A 26,240-nucleotide genomic window follows, 5' to 3' on the forward strand; every position below is an offset into this window, starting at 1 on the left:
CTTCTGGACTTATTCAGGTGAGCAAATCTGGACAGGAATAATTCGTAATCAAATCAAATACAGGAAATGTAAGATAAGTAGTCTAAATGAAAGCAATTTGGAGGGGTCTTTGAGCATAACGTAATAAATGTGAACAAAACATATTAGGCTGATGGCTCCAGTAGCATGCGAGATCAGACAGCCATACACAGGCATGCAGGCGGGGATAATAATAAACATGACCACGTTGATTTTATATTTATTATAACCAAACCAAAGTATAGGAATTCCTGTAAAAATAACATGTTTTAAATATGCAGCATTCACTATTAAGGTAGTGGCAACATTGTGAAATGTATTAATGCAGATCCAATCAGCTGTTTATTAATGCTTATGGTTATAAGGGTTTAAAGGAATAAGTGGGATCTACTTTCTCCCACACGCTATGGAAGAGAAACCAGACCGGTGTGGTCTATTGACCGTGAGCTGAAGGGAAACAACGAGCCATTTACATTCAACAAGTTTTGCACCACGCCTCCTCATTCCACCCTTGCGTGCATGATCGGTGAGATGAAGCGGCGACTGTGTGGTGCTGTTATTGTCAACTGGATTAAATTAAAAAAAGATTTATTCAAAAGAACTAAAAAATAAACAACAGACAAAGGGAGTGAGTGTGTAGCCTGGGGGATGAGAGGAGTGACAGTGAAGAGACAGACTAAAATGAGATTTTTATTCTCTATGGTCTACGTTTTAGGGGGGGAACTAAAAAACGCTCGGCTTGGACACGCACACATGCACACTCAGTCTCAAATAGAAAAGCATGAAAACACACTATTTTATGATCGTATCAAAAATGCCACCATCAAGGCTGAAAGCTAAGAGAAATCCAACTTTGTGTGACCTAAGATGGGAGATGGACATACACAAGCGCACACACACAGGGGCGCAATGCCATTCTGACCGCAGTGGGACTAGAACCAATGTCCCCATGATCCGCACTGTAGCTCACTAACCCACTGTGCCACAGCCTCCCATGTATTACTGTGTTATCTCAGTGAGATTTAAATAAAACCTTTTTTGCTACAACTTTTTTCCGCTAAATTTCCACCCTTTTTTTTGGGTCCCGAGTAATAAATTCCCATGTTGACTATTACGGAGCGTCAACCCAAAAAGCCTGCATAAAATCAGGAGGTGCAGTTATCTAGATACATACACTCGTCCACTCGGGAGACCTGATTTTCCTGATATGGATGTAACAAAGTCATAACAGATTGGCCTTATGGAATTCCAAACTGATCTGACTCGATATTTTAAATACAAACCACCCAGTAGCTCTAATTAAAACTTCCAAAAGTACATATACATAACCCCTGACAGGCAGCCCCCTCTGGTCCCACACATCATCTCCACTACACTAAACCGTAGCCTAATATCAGCCTTAACACTAATCAATCCCTGGAGTACTATCAGTCTCTTTACAGACGCACTGACGTGAGCTGAAGCAGGGAAATGAAGACATTCTAATAAGAAAGATGTCATCTCCCATACTGTAACATCCTCACATTAACATATCAAATGGTAATTCTATCAAGTATGGATAAGGCTTTTCTGTTTTTATCTCCTTCTTTTTCTTTTTATCTCTGGGGGACATTTTCAACTTTAAGGAAATCAAAAGCCTGTGTGAGACAGAAAATATTTTCTGTTATTATTCAACAGAGAACACAGATAGCATCTTATCTCTGTAGGGTCTCTGGCATCAGAGAGAGAGAGGGGAAGAGAGAGCTTTGAGAAAAGGCACATGCATTATGTTCACAACAGATGAGAGCATACAAACATACACCATCACACATGAACTCACACACGTAAACAAAGACGGGCCAAACACGCCCTGTTAAATCCAATTAACCCTCCGCTCTGATCCCCCTCAATGCATCCCTGCCCCTGTCTTGTAACACCAGACCTTCCCGCCATTTCATTAGCACACACACACATACATACACGCAAATACCCCCCCTCCCTTTACCTTTCCACAATTGTAATCCAGTCACAACCCTGCTAATGCACCTACTATAATGCAATCAGCCAATCACTGCCCTTCATGCAAAGGCCTGTGTCACATGACTACCCGCACGTTAGCTCAACGTACTCTGGCAGTTAGCACTGTCATTTTGCACTAATGTTATTCCAGTTATTTATTTTTTTTCTTTAATGTGATTTGGGAAGTCTCCGCTCCGGCTTCCATGAGTCTAGCGTTAAACCCCTGGTGGGCTAGGCTAATCAGTTTCCAGCATTTCGGAGGGAGACAATGATCCCAGTGTTAGCGCTGGCTAATGACAAGCTAACACAATTAGCCTTGCCTCCCTGGAGGAGAGCTCAGAGCCCGGGCCCATTCTTGCCCCACCTCCTGCCGTCTCTTCATCCACTTTTCCTACATTACTATGGAGCCTAATGGCCTCCTATTAAGGAGACAGATGGAACACGGAGGGAGAGGGCTTCTGCATCCTCTTAAGTTACACATATGTGTCGGACATGTGCTACACTCATGACTGCTTGGATGCCTACTACCTCCTCTGTTAATAACTTCAATGAAGTACCCTTTCCTTTTACTGCAAGGTGTGTCTATCCCATGTACTTCCAAGCATAGCAAGCACTATCAGAGTCAGGATCATACATTCCCTCATGGTGTTGTAATGCAATTTGAATCAAAATACATCATTACAATTCCTACATTGGGAGTGGTAAGTCGTTTTTTATTACAGTAAAGAGGTCACGCCTATTTTAAAGCCCAATGTAAGTGTATTTTTCTGCAGCACAAAGGTAATCTTATGCTTTGTGTCTTAATGTGGTATAGACTGTTTTCATAATACTGGCCCATTTCTAGTTGGAAATAAAGTTTACAGAGTAAGTCATATTCTTCTAACAGAAACATTAGAAGAGCATGAGAAGTGCCCTGTCAGCTATTATTAACATAAGATCAGGCTTATCAGTGGACCACATCATCAACATCAGCTAATGGGCCGTGCTAATTCAAGGTTTCAAGGTGTTATTGGTCATATGCACAGCATATACAACGTATAAGTTGGCAATGAAAATCTTATATCCCATGCTCCTCCAACAACTCAACATACATGGTGCAAATAAGATAAATAAATGTCTTGTAAATAAATGTGAGCCTGATTGAAAGACATACTGTAGATTAGTGGCTAGCATAATTCAATACTTTATTTACTATTCCACATGGACCTTCTAATCTTCAATGAATGCATCATTTTAGATAATACACATGAAACCTACCCAAGAAAAATAAGTAAATACTGTAAATACCTTCTACGCCATACAAAACAGGCTTTTTGGCAACAACAAAAAATGAGCAAAGGAAAAGAAAAATCAGAGTTTTATTGTTGGCTGTAAAGGAAAAGTAGTTGCAAGTTAAAGCCCTTGATCTAGTTTGGTAGACAGTGTTTAATCTTACCTGAACTTGGCATTCACTTGGTCGGCCGCTTTATGGTAGTTCTCTGTGGTGACCTTGTAGAACTGAGCACTCTGCAGAGAGACAGAAAGAAAGCCAGTGAGTGGGATAAATGCATAAAAGAGCGATTGCAATCTCCCATATAAAAAAGTCCATCCAATTTATTCCCATCTTCCCTGCTCTCAAGTTGAAGCTATTTAGGCAAAAGGAAACATTTCAGCCAAGTGATGCCTCGTGAAAGTTCAGGTCTGATATCACCCTGTCTACAGTGCAGACGAGCCTGCACAGCCCTGCCTCATCTACCATCACTCAAACTCCATCAATGCTTAATGGAGAGGGATATTAGGGGAACAGGTGTATTACTAGTTTGCTTTTTGTCCACAAAATAGAAGCTAACTTGGTCTACAGGTTGCGAGTGTGCAGTATATGCTTTAAAGGTATGAATCCTGAAGATTTTGTGTGTGTGTGTGTGTGTGTGTGTGTGTGTGTGTGTGTGTGTGTGTGTGTGTGTGTGTGTGTGTGTGTGTGTGTGTGTGTGTGTGTGTGTGTGTGTGCTTATCCTCTCACAAACGACTGCTGTAATAACAGGCAGCAATCCTGTAAGGTCAGAGGGTCGCTAGTCAACAGCATACAGACCACCAGTCATAGGTCTCCAGTGACCCATAGCAAATGAACTTGAAGCTCAGCCCCTCAACCTGAATCACCTCCTCAAACAATCGCCATATAACATAGCTCCTACACCATTTATACTACTCAGGAAGATCTGGTTTGTCAGCCCTCAGTGGCTGTTATGCACATTTATGATCAAATGGTGCGAGGTGGTAAAGTGTGATGGATGGCTTGACAGAAGGTCCTATGAGGTTCGATCCAGGCGAAAAAAACATGCAATGTCTACCAATGCCTTTCTGCCAGGTACTCAACTTTAATGAGAGTAATACCTTCATTTATACCTTCACTTCACACAAGCAGAACAGTGTTTTCTTTACACATTTGACAGTTAAGAGGTGTGATTCCATTACCTGTTGGGTTAATGTTGAGCTGCACGATCAATACTGTATGATTTAGTGCTGGGTTGATCGCAGAGCAGGTTGGTCTAGCTAGCTGGTTCTAGGGACAGATGTTAAGGGTTAATAAACTAAAATATGGTTCTATCCTATCTATGTATTACTAAAAGAGAAACATTATTCTTGAGCTATATGTGGCTTAGTAAAGGCCTGACAATAACCTTAGGCTTAGTATTTGCAAAGCACAGAGCCCAGCCAGCCAACCCATCAACATTACTGCAACCACTTCATCATCTTGCATAAATTACGGAAACATTAGAAATGTGACAAATGTAAACCTTTTGGTCCCAACTGCCCTGACTTAACCTTCCAGCCGGGAAGACATTCATCATAGTTCAGAAAAGATCAATAGGAATGAACTGCGCTGCTGAAAAGATCAATAGTTGTGTGTTGTAGAGCTAAAGGAAGATAGGACATGACAATGCTGACAAAAGGTCTGATACACATTTGAGTCCTTTTCATTGGGAATGACACTAAGGGTTTGCAATGGATTCAGGGACCTGTACTTTTTAGGCATGCTGTATAGTTACAGACCAAATCATTGATATTTCTTACATCAATATACAGACTGCTCTTCATAACAAAACACAAAAAAGGGGTTTTGACATAAGTAGATAATATCTACATATATACTTCATAAACATTTTTAGTCCACGTGCCAAATGTAACTGATTGGAAATGATTTATTTCTATGTAGGGTCCCATGTCCCGTGAGTACAGTCAATAAACGCTCCTTCATGTTTAAGATGCAGGTTCAGGGATTTATTTGAAGAAGGTTGATTGTATATGGTAACAAGAACATTTAAATATCCTGCAGGAAATGTATAGACCAAAATCATTACATAAATATAAAAGGGGTCTAAATACTAAACAGATCCACTAGACTATCCCTCAGGCAGACATTAGTTTGTATGTAACACCCAACAAAGAAGTATGCCCAAAGTTTAAGAGTTAACTTGTAAGCTCCTGTTGTATCTGTGCCCTCTTGGCCTTGAATCAAGTGGTTTTCACTATAGACAAAGAAACTGTCAAGAGCTGAGAAAAGGATTTAAAAGAGAAGCTTATTCACAGATAAAAAGACTAAATGGAGATTCTTTGGGTTCCTAAAGAGGCAAGAATAAGACTTCTCCTGGGTGCTGGGATTGAACCATTGTAAGGCAAACACAGTTGGAAGACACCCAAATTTGTGTCTCTGTTTGGAATACTAAGCATGAGGTAATGATACCCTAAACTGCACTAATCATTGCACACATAAGCCTCGAAAGACAAAAGGCAAAGTGCGAAAATGATAGCAGGACCTCCCAATACTCATACACACTCACGAACAGTACACAATCATCCTGACACCTACACGCACAAGGTGCTTACACACATACACATTGGTATAAGACAGTGACTTAAACACAACTCCCTCTCTGTGTGAGGATTTCCTGCAGTTGCCACAAATGATTTTGAGAATAGCCCTGACCTTTTTGTTAGCCCAGAGAGAAGAGACTTCCCTCAGTCTTGTTGGACACACTCCTACCTTGACCAAAATCCAAATATTCTTCAGGGTCTGCTGAACACAAGTCTCACAACGGGCTTTTTCGATTGCTATTCTTTGTCAATTGACTAACAGAATGTGATGCTAGCAGAACCTTGTCCTGTGGTTCCCCCTCTTAAACAGTGTAGTGTTTCTGTTTGTTTTCATCTATTTACTCTATTTGCTTTCCACTAGGTTTCTGGCTCATCTGGAGCCATACAAAATGCTAGTGGGGGGTGTCACAGACAAATTAAGTCATTACTGCTAATGCACTGCAGCGATATGGAGAAGATAGAAGATGCACCCCAATGCAGGCTCCAGAGCAATTTAGAGAAAAAGCCTCACATTGTTAATGAACACAACAAATAAGTCCCTGTACTGATGGCTTCTTTCTCTTATCTGCTGCTGAGCAGGAGGGCCCGAATGGGGAGAAGCCCCACCATGGTCAACATGTTAAGCAGTTCTGCAGAGCTGGAGAAAATAAGACTTCCACTGTGAGAACTTTCTCATAATGAGAGCAAATGGGCTGGTTAAGAACATCTCTAACTATATGTTAAGGTATCATTTTGGACATGATGTACATTTGATAGAGAATAAAAACACATTTCAGGTGTTCCCATTTCAAGGGGAGGACTAAATGTAAAAACATTGTCGTTTTACAATAGTTAATAAAGCCAGAAGCTTGCTTCAGTTGCTTCCTAAGGTCTTTATTGGTTGTCTGGCAGCATCACAGACTTTGGTAACTTTTTAGAAAAGCTAGCCTAGCAGTTTCTCTGTTTCCATTACTTGTGTTAAGCTAAGCTAACTGGCTGGGGCTTGGGCTTGATATTAAGCATAGATGTATATTTCCCCAAATGTTATTTATGAAGTTTATATGAAAAATGTAAAGTTTTTACTTCTTCAGTAAAATTATTTCAACCCTCAAATATTTTTGTAGCTGTGTGAACAGAAAAATAGAAAAAAAATTCTATTTGTTGTCCAATACAATACCATCCACATCTACTGTAAGGGGTTAGAGACTTACTGCACATCTCCATCACAAAGTCTGAAGAAAACACTGAGCACTATATGCTCACATTGCACAACATTATTATTTTTGCCTCAGTGTGAATGAGAATTTTAAAAATGTATTTACTGCTACAACACAGCAGCAAAACAAACAATAAACAACTGTTTTCATTGTTGGTTACATTTTAACAGACAACAAGCAACATGTACTTAATGTATGATCCCCAGTATCCTGAGAAAGAGACAGAGGGCAATAAACTGAGTGGGACAGAGAAATGACAGACATAGGAAAAGATGAAGATACCAAGACAGAGATAGAGAGATAGAAGCTATTACTGGTTTTTTTTAATGCTCCTTCCTCTGTATTTCTTCCTTTCACAGAGCTGTGGAACTTTGCTATGAGATGGCAATTGCTGCAGTGATTGTCTCCATGGGAGAGCAGGAAAATCCAATTTCATCGATATACAAGGCGAAAAGAGAGATAGTAAAAAAAAAAGAAGAAAAATCCTTACTGAAAAAAATGAAATTGAAGCATGGAGGGGGAAAAAAAACACACTCCAAGAAAAAAGAAAGGAAAATGGAGAGATATATAGAAAGACAGATGTGGCAGGGAGGGGGGACTGGAAAGAGACATGGTCGAGAGAGGAAAAAAACATGGGGGTGTTGATTGTTAAATATGAGATTGTTTTACAGCAGGGCAGGTATTGAGTGAAAATGTAATAAATATATAGATATTGTTTGCTGGGGCTATTTGGTGGCTGTTGCCCCAATGAGCGGCGGCAGCAGCAGAGGCAGCAGGCTGAGCTGCCTGGGAGCCTGGTGATGGCCTGTCACTGGAAGCCCCTCTGATGAATGGGCATGTAGGATTGGAACAGACATGTAATATATATCAGACTTATATTTTATATTTCTCTCTCCCTCTCTCCGATTCCTCTTTGTGCTGGTGTGCACGATGCTGTGGGAATCCTGAGGCAAAGGGAGGAGGGGACGGAGATAATATTAAGCTAGCAGTACCCTCCAAATTAAATCACTACAGCTTTGTTCACTGTCCAACAATACAGCTTCACCTGACATGCTCAACCATGTCAGGCAATATAGTTTTCTCATATATATCCTTGAAGAGTCTTTTTATGATTGTTCATAAGAGTTTATTATGCGGGCATACCCTTTTTCAACACCCTCACACATTTATGGTTGCTTCAGACTATTGTAAGACAGTTTCTTTTCACACACCATGACTATTTGAAATCAGCCCTGATGTGACGACAAAGGTTCATTTTGGTTTCACAGTTTAATTATTTAAGCACACTTGCTGTCTATTATCACATCCTTATCTGTTTGTAAGCTACATGTGGAAGATTGTCTTTCTTTGTTGAACTGTATGTATCTTCCTGTTAATTTGCTCTCTGTAGTGTCTATATGTATTTAACCCCTACATCTGGACGTTACTAACCAAGTGGAAGTAACAGGGATTACAGAGGTGCAGAACATGCCAAATATCCTGACTTTGGTACCCTGCTGAGATTGTGTTGGGTGAAGAGATCAGGGACCGATGCAATGCTGAGAGTACCAAATGGAGCACTGTGGCGGGAACATGAAAAAGGAGTGTTATTAACACAGTCCAAACAGACTGCACCCCCTATGGAGTCCCAAGCGGCTCACTGCACAGTAAGACAACATGCAATATGCCAACCATTGATCCTCACTTACAAGCAGAATCACACACCATCACACATTACGCACACATGGTCGCCACTTCTGTTCTGTTGTGTTTCCATTGGTCCATAAATCTAATATAATTTGTAAATGTTTTAAAAAAATGGTGGGAATTGTGAGCAAATTTTAAGGATGATTTGCTTTGGAAGTTTAATTAACTTAAAGGAATTAAAAAATAAAGCACTGCTCACACTCCTACATTGATTATTCACTGTCTAACAGGACTCACAGCTTTTGTTTCATATACTGTACATTCAGTGATGGTGATGGAGAGCTCTTTCAACTTTTCTTTTACTCTTTTGTTCTTTATCATTTCGGTGACATTTTATCTTTTTTATACCACTACTCTACTTCTTTGACTTTAGTCTTTGTCTTGTTCTTATCGTCATTCACTCACAAATGTCACTTTATCATAATTCTATGTGATACCTTCCTCGGGTACAATTCAAATTTTTCTTCAGCTGTGCCTGTCTTCGTTTTATCTCGTCTTTCCCTGTGTCGAATATCTACTTTGTCTTTTTCCTCTAGCTTCTGTCTTCGATACAGTGTCTCTTTACATGTCTCTCCATCCGTCTTTTTCTTTCTTTCTCAATCTTCTGGCCCTCTCTAAGGTGTGAAGGTGACTTGTTGACACTTTGATCTAAGGTATATCGACGAGTGGCCAATGAGAGTGATGGATGGTCAGTGCCTGAAGTCGATAATGCCTGTGTAAGTTGGGACTCATCGCTTCTACCATCAGCGCTCACATTTGCTCCTATACAGGGCAATTCAGCAGACGCAATAACACAACACTAGCTGAAGAGATAAAAGAGAAGCTCAGGTACAAGGATGGCTCTCCAGGGTTTTAGAGCAACAAGAGAGCATGCCTGCATGACATAATATTGCAACATATTTAGGTATTTTGCCATGCCGTTGACCTGCTAAGAAAAGTCGGTAAAGTTGTTTACTTTGCTAATAATCCATCACTTAATTCCCACCTTCCTAATGTCAACCAATGGCTCCGCTGCCCAACCAGAATTGCAAAGACCAATGCACTTCCAATTACTGACTGAAGTCCACAACCGCTCAATACCCACTGGCTTGGCTTACGTATTCATCCTCAGTGAAGGAAGGACAATTTGTGAGCTCTATTGACTCAAAGGGAGGACTGGATTCTTTTATTTAATGGTAACTAACAGATGCACACTAAAATATTGAAGAAGCATGGTTGATGCGAAAGCAAATTCATATTGTTGGGCTACTTGATGAAACAGCTTAGAAGATGTTAAGAAAAATAAAAGTATATTTCATTTCTACAACAATAATGTTATATTTAGCTTCCTTGAACTCCTGTAAGTTAGAAAGAAAAACAATATGCGAGTTCCTCCCTCTTTCTCAGTGGATATCTGGCTTCACACACGTTGTAAAATGTTCATTTTGTAACCACTACAGGGACCATTTGACTTTTTGCACTCTCCAAAGGGGATAAAACTCCTTCCCAGCATGACAGCCTCATTTTAAGCACGTTAAATTGGGCGTTGAATCCTTCCTAAGATACACTTATGATTTGAGCGCAGCATGAGGGCGTCCTTTTCTACACACTTTAACAGGGCATTTGACCCTTGTTGCCCGCCTTGCAGGCACTCTCCCTGGGACCAGCATGGAGCTGCGATTTGAAGTTGGCAAAGCTCGGCAGCTGACCCGTGTCCCCCTCCATAGGACGCGGGTTTGACAAGGACCATCAGGGTAGTGTCATTTTCAGGGACAGAAGGACACACACAGGGATGAATGAGATGTAACCCTTTATCCTTCAGGCGGAGGGTAGGAATTAAAAGAAATAAAGAGCGCCAGAGAGCAAAAGAACAGCAGAGAGACAATTACGCAGAGAGCAATGCAGACCACCACACTGGGAACGCGTGCAGAGTTAAAGTTGAAGGATGATAACAAAAACAGTAGGGCAGAGGGATGAAGAGAAGGAATATATGTGAGACTGTACTTAGGCTGAGCCCTGTGGTGACCGAGATCACTGTGTATGCTGGCTGAATTGTGTGCATTATTCGGTGTGCAATTGGTTATGTGTGCACTGCTATGTGTCAATTCGAGCATTAAACATTAATAGAAGTAGGTTATAAAACCCCAGACACATGAACCAGAGCTGCAGTCCATGATGCATGTTCTTAAATTAGTGATCATGTAATATTGCTTGGTGACTGCATAATGCGGTATTTCGTTTTTACTTTGTCTTCTGTTGTAAAATGGAAAGTTTGATTTTCGCTTTACCTTGACCTTGGGATATTCTTAAATGTTGCGGTTTGGTTTCATTATTTACGTTTTACATCATTATTGTAGTAACTGCATGTGTAGAGAAAAACTCTGCAATAAAATAATTTCCATTCAAGATTAAGTAAAAAATGTGCAGTTTATGTGGTTCTACATAAAGCATGTGCAATGCATTTGCAAGAGCCTGTCTGTGCTATCACTAGGTTTCTGTCTTTTAAAAAGGGGTTGGGATCGGCATTCCCAATCTTAGGATCACCACCCTGTAATAGGAGACTGATTTACCACTAAACAAATGTAAGGAAATAAACAAGTTTCTTTAGAATCCATCAACAGTGTTTCTCCAACTTTGGCTTTTTCAAATTGAGCCCAGTGAAGGGTTGTTCATGTTACACTGATTAATATTGACACCATGAAAACAAACCATAATTGTAAAATGATTCAAGTATCATCATATCTTTAAAAGCTGGGTTACACATTAATATAACCTGTGAACTTAAAAAGGCCTTTTCAGGTTGTTGTAAGGTGAAGTAAGTGTCTTACCCTCTCTTCCAGCCGGGCCACCTGCTCTCTGTAGAAAGCATCTTGCTTCTTTAGGTCTGCTTCTCTGGCCCCCAGCTGCTTGGCCTAAATACACAAAAATGAAAACACACACACACATAAATATAAATACATGGGTCCACATCCAGAATACATTACATATGTGCTCAGTGGAGCATTGACAATTTCATCAAACGGATCACTTAATGTACACATAAACAACTACACACAAGAGAGGCAAATAATGAGTTTATATTAAGCTGAGACGTGTTATAACACAACACAACACAGGCCTTCTGTTTACAGGCTGCCACGGACTAGACGAGAACAATGTGTGACTGATTTATATCATATAATGTCTGATGAAGTGTGGTCTGCACCTGCCAGCATGTTAATACAATCAGCGAGGTGTATGCCGGGTGTTTGCACCTGGGAATATGTGCACATTTTGCCTAACATGTGGAAAATACATCTGTGTGTGAGAGTGATGATGCCTTAGCTAATATTGTATGTGCTTCTTTGTCCTCTCCTGTTCAATCTTCAGCCATAGCACTATCAGGCCAAGAGGATAACATCAGTTATCAGCGCGAACGAGCAGCATAGTCTTGCGTATATACAGTGGGGAGAACAAGTATTTGATACACTGCCGATTTTGCAGGTGCTCCCACTTACAAAGCATGTAGAGGTCTGTAATTTTTATCATAGGTACTCTTCAACTGTGAGAGACGGAATCTAAAACAAAAATCCAGAAAATCACATTGTATGATTTTTAAATAATTAATTTGCATTTTATTGCATGACATAAGTATTTGATACATCAGAAAAACAGAACTTAATATTTGGTACAGAAGCCTTTGTTTGCAATTACAGAGATCAGACGTTTCCTGTAGTTCTTGACCAGGTTTGCACACACTGCAGCAGGGTTTTTGGCCCACTCCTCCATACAGATCTTCTCGAGATCCTTCAGGTTTCGGGACTGTCGCTGGGCAATATGGACTTTTAGCTCCCTCCAAAGATTTTCTATTGGGTTTAGGTCTGGAGACTGGCTAGGCCACTCCAGGACCTTGAGATGCTTCTTAAGGAGCCCTCGTTTTGGGTCGTTGTCATGCTGGAAGACCCAGCCACAACTCATCTTCAATGGTCTTACTGAGGGAAGGAGGTTGTTGGCCTAGATCTTGCGATACATAGCCCCATCCATCCTCTCCTCAATATGGTGCAGTCGTCCTGTCCCCTTTGCAGAAAAGCATCCCCAAAGAATGATGTTTCCACCTCCATGCTTCACAGTTGGGAAGGTGTTCTTGGGGTTGTACTCATCCTTCTTCTTCCTCCAAACACGGCGAGTGGAGTTTAGACCACAAAGCTCTATTGTGTCTCATCAGACCACATGACCTTCTCCCATTCCTCCTTTGGATCATCCAGATAGTCATTGGCAAACTTCAGACGGGCCAGGACATGCACTGGCTTGAGCAGGGGGAGCTTGCGTGCGCTGCAGGATTTTAATCCATGACGGCGTAGTGTGTCACTAATGGTTTTCTTTGAGACTGTGGTTCCAGCTCTCTTCAGGTCATTGACCAGGTCCTGCCGTATAGTTCTGGGCTGATCCCTCACCTTCCTCATGATCATTGATGCCCCACAAGGTGAGATCTTGCATGGAGCCCCAGACCGAGGGAGATTGACCGTCATCTTGAACTACTTCCATTTCTAATAAATGCACCAACAGTTGTTGCCTTCTCACCTCGCTGCTTGCCTATTGTCCTGTAGCCCATCCCAGCCTTGTGCAGGTCAACAATTTTATCCCTGATGTCCTTACACAGCTGTCTGGCTCTTGGCCATTGTGGAGAGGTTGGAGTCTGTTTGATTGAGTGTGTGGATAGGTCTCTTTTATACAGGTAACGAGTTCAAACAGGTGCAGTTAATACAGGTAATGAGTGGAGAACAGGAGGGCTTCTTAAAGAAACACTAACAGGTCTGTGAGAGCCGGAATTCTTACTGGTTGGTAGGTGATCAAATACTTATGTCATGCAATAAAATGCAAATTAATTATTTAAAAATCATACAATGGGATTTTCTGGATTTCTGGTTTTAGATTCCGTCTCTCACAGTTGAAGTGTACCTATGATAAAAATTACAGACTTCTACATGCTTTGTAAGTGGGAAAACCTGCAAAATCGGCAGTGTATCAAATACTTGTTCTCCCCACTGCATATACCCAGAACTACCAATCTCCACTGTCCTCTACTCTACTGTAACCTTCACTAAACGTAAGGCTGACTTTCTGGTTGATATACAGAACAGATAAGACCTGGATGTATCAGGTCCAAGAGGGGGAAAAGCAGAAGGCAGTGACTCTAAATACAAATTCAAATAAGTTTAACTTTATTTACAAACAGATATTTATTTGATTCATGGACTTGTTATTGGAACTTATTTAAGAGAAACCTTTGTGGTATTCTTAAAAGACTTATTTTATTGAAAAAGACAAGTTAACTCTGGGACCCAATCCAAATCATTTCGTCTCACTGCTCCCTGCTGTTAATAGGGCCAGAAAATTAAATAAAATTGCCATCTCATCTATAATTCTATAAAGCATCTGGAGTTAGAAAGCTGTAAAAAGGGAACATTAAAATATGGAGCAGCTGAAATACCAGGTGGGAAGAAAAACGTAATATGTCAGAGAAGCTGAAAGGGGAAAAAGAAACCCCTGACTCTATCATGCAGAAACAGCGTGAGAGAACTGTAGAGTATGGGAGAAAAAGGTAAATACCTCTAGACTTACCTTCAGCCCAATCTCCTGAAGAAAGGGAGGCATTGTATAAAAACAAGAGGAGGAGAAGAGACAGAGTGTAAAGAGGCACTGATTCATCCATGAACTTCTTCAAAGTGACATTTGGAAAGGTTTAGTATTCAGGGGTGACTGGCTGCCACACTGTTCTGCCTGAATACTCACACTTCATACTCTCTATCTCCGTTTGCACTGGTCTATACACAAACCACTGCATACACACACAAGACATGTATGGTTTACGACTACAAATGATTTTTGTATGCACACATGATCAGTTACATAAATTCAAACTATGGAAAGTAGCCATGCTTTAAAGCCTTTGCTTCCCACACTGAGGGATGTTGAAGGAGATGGAGAGTGCATGAAGAAAATACTATGTGTGGAAAAAAAATTGCATTACCCCATCCCATCTCTACTACACTGATAACCATCTGTGTTTGGCGACTCAGTGCACTGCAGGCGGAGCTGCGTGCTCTATGCATTGTGATGAGGAGTGTCACCGAGGGGCTGTTCTCAAATCAGATGAGTGGGGGAAGTTTCAAAGTCAAGGGGATGCTCTAAGCTAACCCACTATGTGCAAGACAGAAAACTACCCACACAGGCAAACACCTGCACACACACACAGTGACATCATGTCATCTACAGACCAAGATATGGAGGAAAAACACTCTACTGCAGCACTTTATCCCATTCCTGACAACACCATGACCAAGTGTCTGCTGTCTCTGCAGTCCTCAGCACAACCTAACTATTGTGGAGGCCAGAAAACTGTCTCCACTGTGTCCCCTTACATGTCTCAAGTGTTATTGTGTAGCCAGTGTGATGCAAAACCTAACGCTGCATGAAATCTAGTTGAACTTGAACCAATATAATAGTGCGGGGTGAATGTACCCTGAAGTACATCCCTAAAAGTATGCAGTAAGTACATTAAACTAGCACGATCATGACCTAAAAATATGCTATCAATTCAAAGCATGTTGAGGTGCCAAAAAGCTGTCTCACACAAACAGCTCAATTTAAGAGAAAGAGGAGAGGGATGATGGGGTGGAGGGAAACACAAAGAGGAGAGGACTGGCAGGGGGTTGTGTTCCATCACAAGTGTGTCAAAACGAAGCGTTACGCTGATAGGTGGTGACTTAAGACTTTAGCTTTGCAGAAAGAGACAAAAGATGCACACAGACGCCGGGACACAAACAACGGCTTAGACACTGATCTGAAACACACACACACACACACACACCAGCCGGAGCAGCTGTACCCGCAGAGAGCGGGTGGAGAGATAAATGTGTGCTGAAGGCGAGACTAAAGGGGTCATTAAAAGAGGAGAGGTTGTGACAGAAATGTGTGCCCAGGGATTTTCTTTTTTCGCTCACTTTTGTGCGTCTATGCGTAAGTCTATGCATACACGCAGCCGTGCATGTGTTCAATTTCCATGCAAGCAGGTTGGCCCTCCTTTTCGAGGACACATACAGGCCCAGACACACACACACTATGTCAGGATTACTTCCGACTGATTAACCCTATTCAGCAGACTTTAAAGATAATCTAATCGTACTAAAGGCCAGACAATAGGACAGACTTCACCACTGCCCATACACCTTTTGTTCCCCTAATGAAGAGGCGGTCACGGGTGGAGGGGGAGAACTAGGGTTAGTGTGGGGGGTGGTAGAAGAGAGAGGTAGAATGAAACACAAAAATTGAACAAAACTTGAGAGTGGAAAGAACAGAGAGATAAGACACACAGAGAAGGAGAGGACAATAAAAGGTGATTTATCAATGGAGGTGTCAAGAATGGAGACAGTGCTGTTAGATGGAGCCTGGGCCAAGTGCATCTCTTTAACTTTAGAAAAAGAAGATCAAGAGCGGAAAATGATAAAGCAGCTAAGAAGGATTAAAGCTAAGTGGAAGACACAGGAAAAAAAAACTCTGACAACTTCCTTAGCTTTGAAATCCAGGATGATTGCTCAAAAATGACGAACCCCGTTATGAGGAACACAGTTTCCTGATTTCGTGGGCAATTTCAAAATGTTGCATGTCCAGAGGATGATGTATTAATTTTAGTTAATTTACCAGATCTAATTCAGCTTTAGCCAGTCTAATTTTTCTGTGCAGCAACCCATGAAACAAAGAAATAAATGTCTGAAATAATACCCTCCTACACTGCGCTGACACTAAACTTCATTCACAGCTACTGGTAGCTAAGATTCATCAACAACAAACTTTTACACCCCCCTGTGCTACTTTGTATCCATCTCCCCCCAGGTCCCTTATTAAGTACAGTAGCACAATGTCTGAGGGTGACAGGCGGTGCAGAGTGAGACCGTGGTGGTCAGATTAAACGGATCGTTTAGGCAAGGTGAACGCCTCTGTGAATATCAATTAGCCCGGCGCTGAATAATTAAGGACAGCCATGTTTTTTAATTAGCTGACTGCCGCAGTTTGAGCTGGGAGTGTGGGCGGAGGAGAGGAGGAGCACTGGAGAGGAGGATGAAACAGGTTGATTTTGCTGCGTCAGGCCCCCTCCCTCACCGATTTGGCTCTGTACACTTTATTTTCCTTCACACCTTCTTCACTCTGTTCACTTTTTTCTTTAAGAGCATTTCAAGGGACTTCAATTTAAATAGCTTCTGCCTGCAGCATTCAGGCTTAAGGCAACTGCACATGCCAGTTTGTACTGTGTGGCGATATTCATGACTTCATACACTTATATAGATCAAAATGACATCATATTTGCATACTTTCCTGCTCAACTTTTTCTATAAGCACGGTATACTTTCGAGGCACAACAAAAAAAGACTGACCTAACATGAGAAACCGCAGCATAAGTAAATGTTTAAGTTTCATGTGTCAAAGCTCTCTAGCAGCAGTAGGAATTATGACCAGAGTAAATAAGAAAGGCTGGTGAAGTTGTACAGCAGAAAAGTCTAGGTCTGTGTATTTATTTGGGGAGTCCTGACCCCCAGTTTGAGAAACATCAAATGTATCTTGAAAATTAGATCATGACAACCCAACACCATACATTTAGTCAAGTTTATAAAAACAACAGTAATTTTCCCTTAACTACGAAAAAATAATCAATTTATGGCTATTAGCGATGCTGTACATATTTCATTTCACACTTCATTGATGAAGACCTCTGTGTTGTAACAATGATGGGGTTCAGCTACATGCTTATAAATCATGCTAGATGAAAATAATCTTGCAAGATGCCATGATCGATAGAGCACAAATCATATCTCATCACATTAACTAACAGCACCTCATCCATAATAACCTTGGGCTCTTTTGTCTCGCCCTGCCCTGCCATCCGCTCTGACTCGCCCCTGTCACGAGTAGCATCATAATCAATGCTCCCTCACACCATCCGAGTGAGTGCCGCAGCACGGCGGGTCAGAGCCGCTCAACATGGCCCATCCATCACAGACCTGCACGACAAGGCCCTGTGACAAACTAATACTGAAAAAGCGGGTCCTGTGTTTCCCGGCAGGCAGGGAGGGGGTCAAAGGGCAGCGCAATGTGACCGTGCACTGGTGTTAATTGGCACGTCAGAGGTGTAGGTGGTGTGTGGGAGGTTAGAGATGGATGCAAGGGAAGGGAGGGGAAGTTTGTGGTGTAGGGAAGATAAAAGGTAAGAGAGAAATGGGTCAATGTGTGGCTGGAATATGGATGATAGGACAGTTGGATAGGGAAGTGGTTATTTTTGACAGTTGTTTGGAGAACTGTCATATAAGGAAGATAGGAGAATATTTTAGGGGTTTGACAGAAAACACTTATATTTTGCAGCCATAAAAGAATATGTAGAAAGATACACACCCAGCAAGACAAAATTCCCTTACAGAAATCTTGGCACATCCTGGAACTGCCTCGAAAACTACTGCAACTCTATCTTTAAAAGCAATCACTGCAGATCAAATCTATGTGATGGAGTGTAAAATGATATCATCTAACACAGACCTTACTGGCAGTATTACTGTATGCATTACCCTTAGAGTCACTAATAAAACAAAAGTCCTGGTAGCAGTAGACGTAAAACTCCATTGGAGATCATTCACTTTGGCTGGGTAATTAGAATCATGGTGTTTTACTAAGCTGCAATAACACTTAAGTTCAAGGCTAGCTATTAGTCTCCACAGGGGGGCGGTGGGGTTTTGGGGGAAGTAATCGTGTCAGATATAATGTGGTGAGTTTATGGGCTTAACATTGGCTGATAACACTAAAGGACAAGAAGCCTGCAAACACTAAGAAACGTTTCACTTTTATTACCAAATACCCTGCTACAGAGTTCAAATGCTCTCTCAGTTAGGCTGCTGAGTTTGAGTTTTATCTAATGAAAATTGACATTGTGTCAGAAATAACTCTCCATTATTGTCTTCAGGTCATGATAAAAAAATGTTTAAATTATTATAATATTCTTATCTATCTTATCTTAAATAATAATAATATTCTTTTCTATATCTTATCTTAAAAATAATAATATTCTTATCTGTTATGGATGAATTTAAGACCACCAAAGAAAATACCTAAAATGGAGATCAAAAAGAGTAGAGCTGAGTTGGCTTTAGTTTGAGTGTTCATTGCAGAGAGCAAAAGAAAAGTGCAGGAGTTTGACTTGCAAGAAGCTGTCCGATTTCAAATCAGTTACTGGCATCTCACACGGCTGGAACTGCAAGACGGTGCGAAAGACACTTGACAGCATGGCCACCCTGTCACAACATAATATTGCACATTCCGGGCACCTATTCACAAGGATTTACTCCAGCGCAACCTGAAAATGGCAATAAAGCCAAAAGGAGCTGTGGTATCATTAATCATTGAGAACAAGCTGGCTGAATAAATTACCTTCTGACCACTATACTGTAAGAATGACTCTATATTCTGACTGTTTTGTCCTCATGGTAATGTGATGTGACCGGTGATGCTTGCTTATGCTGTAGAACTTTTGAAAGGAATTTTGTCAGCAAAGACAGCAGTCTGCACATGCTGTTTCCAGGTGTCTGTTGGCATACAATATGCAAGTGTAGCAAAGTGGCAGATTTAGTTACCCGTCAGTCCATGTTACTCATGATTATGAGTTTACATTTGTTTCCATGTGATTATAGCATGAATCAAACAAACAAAAACACTTTGTAAAGAGGTAATTGAACCGGCTTAAATTCCTGTTTTGCCAACCCAACACATACACATATCCATGTCTTTTAATACTCATTTTATATCTGGAAGCTTTGGTAATTTGACTTGATCTTGACAAACGAATGACTAAAGCATGGAGCATCCTGGTAGTAAGAGGACTTTGAAAGCCACAGGCTGCAGACAGAATTAAACTCCCGGGGGAATCTCTAAGAACAGTGAGTAATGACGCAACGACCTGATGGGTCAACGGGCTGACCTGCCAAGGACAAGGGCCGAGGGGCCAGGACAGGGACTGTGGGGCCAGGACAGGGACCAGAGGCCAAGAGGTGTAGGTGGGGAGCGTGGGCGTTCCAATGTTTGCATGTGTTGCCTAACTGCTGGCTGTTTAAGGGCACATTAAAATGAAGTGTCCTTGTTGAGTCTGAAGCTCATTGACTGTGAACGGGGGTCAACAGAGGGCCCGATCTGAACCAGCTGGCCCTAATGATGCTGACACAGCGGTGTCATCCCACTCACACATTAACAATTCTTTTACACTTCTCCCAAATGTGTATGAAAAATATAAAGAGTGTTTTAAAGTATTTATAAGCTTATCAAAGAAAACAAGGATCAAGTTTCCTTTAAGATGTTCTCAGGTTTGAAAAGCAAAGACTAACATGGGAGGAGGAAAGACTGTCCAGTGACAACGAATGGGACTAGTGAGCCCACAAAAAGTTCTAATCCTGGTAGAAACATGAAAAATCACTTTCCTTTCTGCTCTCTTGACACTTTAAGCCTCTCAGCCTTTGTTGGAGACACCACCTCCACCAATCCACTGCCAACTCCATTGCTGAGGGACGGCAACAACATCTGCTGGCTCAGAGATTGATTAATTGGCTGATCGGGCGCCCGCGGTGTAAACTGATTGATTGATCATCTTGTGGTCGGAGCTGCCTTTATCTAGAGCCCTGGGGAGCGAACCTCTGGAGGTCCCCAGTCATCCGTCATGTCCAACACACAGGGGAAGACGGAGGAGAGATGAAGAGCTGCGGGTTCATTACCAAGACATGGGGAGCATGTATGGAGGAAGTCTCAGCCAAGATGGGAACAGGGGCCATGCAGAGAGAACAATGGGAACATGGGGACAAAGGGGATGAGGATGAAAAGAAGGGAGAAGATATTTGGTGCTTGTAGACAGACAGACAGACAGACAGACAGACAGACAGACAGACAGACAGACAGACAGACAGACAGACAGACAGACAGACAGACAGACAGACAGACAGACAGACAGACAGACAGACAGACAGACAGACAGACAGACAGACACAACACAACACCCAATGAAGGTTTTAGTAGCTGGGGGTAGCTGAAATCGAGACCGAAACCCCGGGGCATCACCCCTCATCGCCCTATCAGGTGCCCCATTGACTGCCTCCTGTTTGGCCCCTATTATCAGACAGAGATCTAGTGCGACAACTGACTATTGAGCGGTCATTATGAGATGGAGCTGTCGAGCTGGCAACGCTCATTGGGCCCTCGTTACAAGACGAGGATCACCCACTATCATCTACTATTTTGGTGAAAGTAACTCAAAAGCAGTGTAACACATTACAGTTCAGAGACATTAATAAAGTAATGTCACTTATTACTTTAAAAAGACAGTAATAAGAGATATATAATGTATTACATTTTGGAAGTAACTTGCCCAACACTGTAGAGCACCCCCATAACAGCTGGGCATGACTGCTGATAAACCCGAGGTTGCAGTTTGAAAATGTAGTAATAGCCAAAGTCAAATGTCAGCAATGTGTAGATAGGTCCTCTTTATTAAGTTAGTTAAAGTTATTCTGCCAATAGAGTTCATTGTTGTCCAATTTGCAAAATCCAGCAAATCATGATTACAGAAACAACACGTTTCTCAATGAAACTATGGATTTCAGAATGAAAAAAGCAGAATACTACCATAACATATTAAACAATTATTTTGAGTTATTTGTTTTAAATTCCGACAATAGGCAACATAGAAGGACATGTAACTTTAAGCATCAGGTTACATGGACTACTTTAAAAATGAGGAGTATCTCTGTAGTTAAACTGTGGAGTTCTTTGCAATATGATTCAAAGGGATGTATGTGTGACATCTTAAGAGCTATCTTTAAGAACATGTATAAAGAGAGAATAATCAGACAGTATGAAGATGTCAGGTATACAGTTTTGTTGTGTTTGATTGTGTTTTTGGTTTAATGTTACTGTAAGTGTCTATTTTTGGGTAAAGGGCAGGTAAATAAGACTTTCTTCTCCCTGCTCCTTTCCATTTTGGGCTACAAAAAAATATTTCTTAATGTGTAGTTGTTTTGTTTTATTTAAATGTCCATGAGCAATGCAGAATAAAACTATGAATTTAGAGAGTGGTTTCGACCTTAGTGGTACTCGCTGCATCCTCTTTCACGATCCAGGGTCTTCTGGACAACCTCCACTCGATTATAATTCTTGACCACAAGCTTGTTTAACAGCGTGCAGTCACAGTAATAGGATACAGGGAGAAGGTGGCAGACGAAAACAAGTGTGAAGCATGCTGGTAAGCATTCATTCAACAGCAAAACCGATGGCAGAGAATTCCTTTACGTGACGGCAGAGGACACAGCGAATGACCTGAGAGTGGGGAGGGCCATATTGTCTTCGGACAACAGATGTCCCGAGGGAGTGAATGAGAGAGAGAGTAGTAGCAAGAGAGATGGTACAACCTAGAGCAGAGAGAAGGTGAGAGGAATACAGAAGGAAAGACATTAGGGGAACACGTGCAGGGAGAAAAAGGGAGAGCCTGAAGATGTGTTGCTGACATTGGACCTTGTGGACAACCCAAGCTGCATGTGCCTGACCCATCTGTGTGCATGTGCCTTCAGCATGTGGTTCCTTACCATCCGCCTGTAAGTTAAAAAACACCCTGGTGAATGTGAAAGTGACTGAATCCTTGAGTGATTATGGCTGTGGGCATATTGTACATATTTCACTGCACATGCTGAGTATCAATGCATATTCATTCAATTCAGCAGCAGGTGGTCTTCCCAGGCCTGAAGAAGCCGGGAGGGGGCTACAGTCCAGCTTCCACTTCTGTCCATCAAGCACATATCAGCAGATTCAAGGTCACCTACTTCACTAACCTCTCCAGCTGAATATATGCCTTTTCTCCTTCATTAACGCTCTTCTGACTACTGTTAACGTACGACGCCTTTGAATGGATGCATAGAAAAGATCCATTTATTTTCTCTTAAATCACAGATCTGTTTTTATATGACTTGCACGCTTCATTATACTTTCCACCCACACCTCATATCGGATTAAGAAAAAAACCCTACCTGCAGATACCGTGCTATGTTGTCGATATTCCTCTCCTCCTATTCTTTAAACTCACTCTTTTTTTTCTGTAGTTTGAAATGCTGTTTTGGATTGGTTTGTTTCCTAATTGGACTTTGTAGACTTGTTTTGAAAACTGGAATGTGAATCAATATCTCTTTCTCTCGTGTCTGCTCTCTATTTATTCCCCTATCTTTTATCCACTCTCCATTCTTTCGCTCCTTCTATATCTCATCCAGATTTTCTGCCTCTCAACTCCCCTCTCGTCTTTGCTCCTTCCATATGTTGAAGTTCTTTCCATCGTTCAATCAAAATCTCCACCTCAGGCACCATTAGCTGAGCCGAATGTTCACTACTATAGAACCTCATTAATACCACTCTCCTGTCAGAGCCAAGAGGGAAAACATAGAAAGACCAAGAAAAGAGAAAAGGACGAGCTCAAGAGGAAGTACCTGTCATATTACACATCCAACATATTTACTACATGGGGCGCACACATACAATACTTTCACCAAGTTAACTCTGGATGCCTGCGTTTCGAACCTCTGGCCAATATAGTCTCAGCTAGCACCGGTGTATAGGGAATATTGCAAAACATTGCAGGCTGCAAAGAGGTTGTGACTATTAAGTTCAAATGGATTCAAATTGGAGAACGAACCATACAAATGAACACCTTAGCAAGCAAGAGGCAGCACCCTGATAACTCTACAGCCCCACAGCTCTGATCCTAAAACCTTAAAAAACTCTCAAATTGCATTAAAACCTGTTAGAACTTGCCAAGGCATACTATTAATCCCACTAAATGATCATTAATGTTGAGAGATGAGTAAGTGTGATTAGTTTCTGTGTGCACAAGCCAAATGCATTCACTGCTCCAGTTAAGGTGGAACAGGAGCACTTAGAACAATAAGACAATTTTAGTCAGCTTTTTGTTGATAACAAATGAGGATGAATACATACATAATACATCTACCGCCCATTGAGTCTGAGATAGTGAATTGACTGTACAAGCGCTCTTGTCAGAGAGAAGCTTTCCTGACATCAGCATCCATCCATCAATGGAAACACGGCTGTATCCCGACCACGCTGCTGGACGCTCGATGTGCCAATTAGCGGACAGGGTAAGGGCCTGGTTCAGAGTGCCAGCCACGGGCCCTGCCAATTAGAGCCTGACCTCCTGTCTAAGCCTAATACTGGCACGGTGAGTGGGCACCACACCCTGGGCGGGGGTGAAGTAGGACACCAACCTGTAGAGGAAGGTTGAGTGGACAGGCTCCAAGATAAGAAAAAGGGATACTGGTATTTACAGAACACTGTCAGTATGAAATATCCACAGGGCATCAGTGCAGACAGAACATCTGCTCACTTAGGTTGATCTTAATGTACACTCATACACAAGAATCAAAACAAATCAAGGACAAAACATGCCTCTGTTTTGAACTCTTTGTAGAAAAGAGGAAGTACACCGTAAAGCTGATTGTCATGTGTATTCTTTCAGTGGCTGTAACTTACCATTGACAAGTGTTTATAGTTTGTAAGGTCCCAACTTAATATAATATATGACAGTGACTGTTGCATTTTCCCCTCTGCCCTATTTCTGTCAGATCTGTAATTGTAGCTCCCCCTCTGGGCCAGTCAATACAACTCTCATAATGCTGAAGAGCAGGAGTGCCATATTTTGTTTTACTATTAATTCTACAGTAAGTCCAAATCCAGGTACATATAAACAGATAAATAAACACAGAGTATATAATATTACACTCTTGACAGAAGGTTTATGATGTTGCATTCAGACTGTAAAACCAGTGCATAGGTACTGTATGACTTCTGAAGGGTTTGAAAGCAGTTATGGAGTATCTGAGGGGAATAGGAAATTAGACTGGTAAAAGGCAGCACATTTAACAGTTTATCCATAAGACATGATCTCTATTCGCTAAGAGTATTTCATGAAAGGGTGAACAGGGTTAGAAGAAAATAAAAATGGCCAATTCCACTCCAGATTCCAATATGCACAAGTGTGCAATTGCTCTTTTTCTATTCAATGTTTGCAGACCTTTGATTATTTCCATCCAAATAACACTAGGCATCAAAGTGTTGCCTACAAATACACCAGCTCCAAACTAGGTAAATGTTCTTCACAACCTGGAGAAACACCCTGATTCAGCGTCTTTGGTACCTTGAGATGAGGGTATAAAGGGTCTGTGATTCATGCCACATCATCCTTCTTCTTCCGTAACACATCCACTGAGCAAAAAACACCTGACAAATCGTTTCCAACGTCCTGCAAATCAAACGGACTCACAAATCTTTTAAATCCAGTTACATCAAGTCTGGCAGGGGTTATGCTAGCAATAGCACAGAGAACTGGAGTCTAAGATAGGATGCAATTTGTCCTTGGTGAGCTGAGCATATCCACAATATATGTAAATCACAGTGTACTACTACCTCTTGTTATCTCATTCAAAAGTAAAAGACGTGAGGACCTTTTCTCCCCCCAATCTTCTTTGTACTCTGTGATGTGGAGAAAAAAGCAATACGTTTAGAGTAAAATACATTTTTCATTTCCCTCTATTTTTTTATTTTTTTTTAAATACCACCAACAGGCACCAATTCAAAACCCAGCAAGTCTCCTTTAATACCTGGGAAATTAAATTGTCAGCCCATTATCAGCAGAGTCCAGTCGGCTGTATCTAAAATGCAACAGCAACATACGATTTATAAAAATCAAGGCAGGACATTTGCTGGAGACTGCAGTTTCTGAAGGGGTGGAGGGGAGAGGAGTACGAGGGCAAGCAGAGGGGGGGCTTGCTGCATTAAAAATGTTGAGCTTTACCCAAAGTCATTTTCAAGCCAGCCAAGCATCAAATGGAACACAGTTTAAGGAAAGCGTAGGTACTCATTTTCTCCAGGAGCTTTGACAGGATGGACATGGAGTGTGTGCAGGTAGCAAACAAACAGACTTGGTATGCTTTAGTATCTGTTGCTGTGAAGGCTGAGGTAGTAGAAAAACTCTGGAATATCAAATTAGCTACTTGTATATGCGTGTTACTGTGAGTGTATGAGTGAGAGAGAGATTCAATAACACAAAGAGAGTAACAAAAGCATGAGGAACTACAAGGCTGATAAACAATGCATTGCAAATCAGTATTCAGTTTTTATTCAGCCTCATCGCTGTATCAGCAAACAGTTCTTTCATCGTCACATTAAACAAACTCCTGTATTAATGTGTATAAATGCTGCTTAAGGTTTCGTCCATTTTTTGTAAACAGGTCGATAACAGGGCTCCAACTTCAATTATGATCTGCTGAGACACAAACAGGCTTGTCTTGTATCTAAACTCTGGGGATTCTGCAGACTGATGTCCTCTGCAATGTGTATATCAACGCAGGTATGTTGTTTTACAATATTTTTTGGGGTATGGGTGGGGAAGGAACT

At 41.4% G+C, this 26,240-nt stretch overlaps 1 protein-coding gene across 4 annotated transcripts in view; it reads right to left on the reverse strand.

The window, feature by feature from the left end:
* Positions 1-26,240, reverse strand: part of chchd3a (coiled-coil-helix-coiled-coil-helix domain containing 3a) — a 62,301-nt gene that overhangs the window by 11,960 nt on the left and 24,101 nt on the right. For 3 of the 4 annotated variants that reach the window (XM_063905014.1, XM_063905013.1, XM_063905011.1), the window contains exons 6-8: positions 14,331-14,345; positions 11,558-11,641; positions 3,452-3,522 (exon numbers count right to left, since the gene is read on the reverse strand). In XM_063905014.1, the coding sequence (XP_063761084.1) occupies positions 3,452-3,522; positions 11,558-11,641; positions 14,331-14,345 (170 nt within the window). The remainder of the gene's footprint in view (positions 1-3,451; positions 3,523-11,557; positions 11,642-14,330; positions 14,346-26,240) is intronic. The other variant, XM_063905012.1, reaches the window with a different exon arrangement.

Source organism: Eleginops maclovinus, chromosome 17, assembly GCF_036324505.1.
Source record: "Eleginops maclovinus isolate JMC-PN-2008 ecotype Puerto Natales chromosome 17, JC_Emac_rtc_rv5, whole genome shotgun sequence".
Taxonomy (NCBI): domain Eukaryota; kingdom Metazoa; phylum Chordata; class Actinopteri; order Perciformes; family Eleginopidae; genus Eleginops; species Eleginops maclovinus.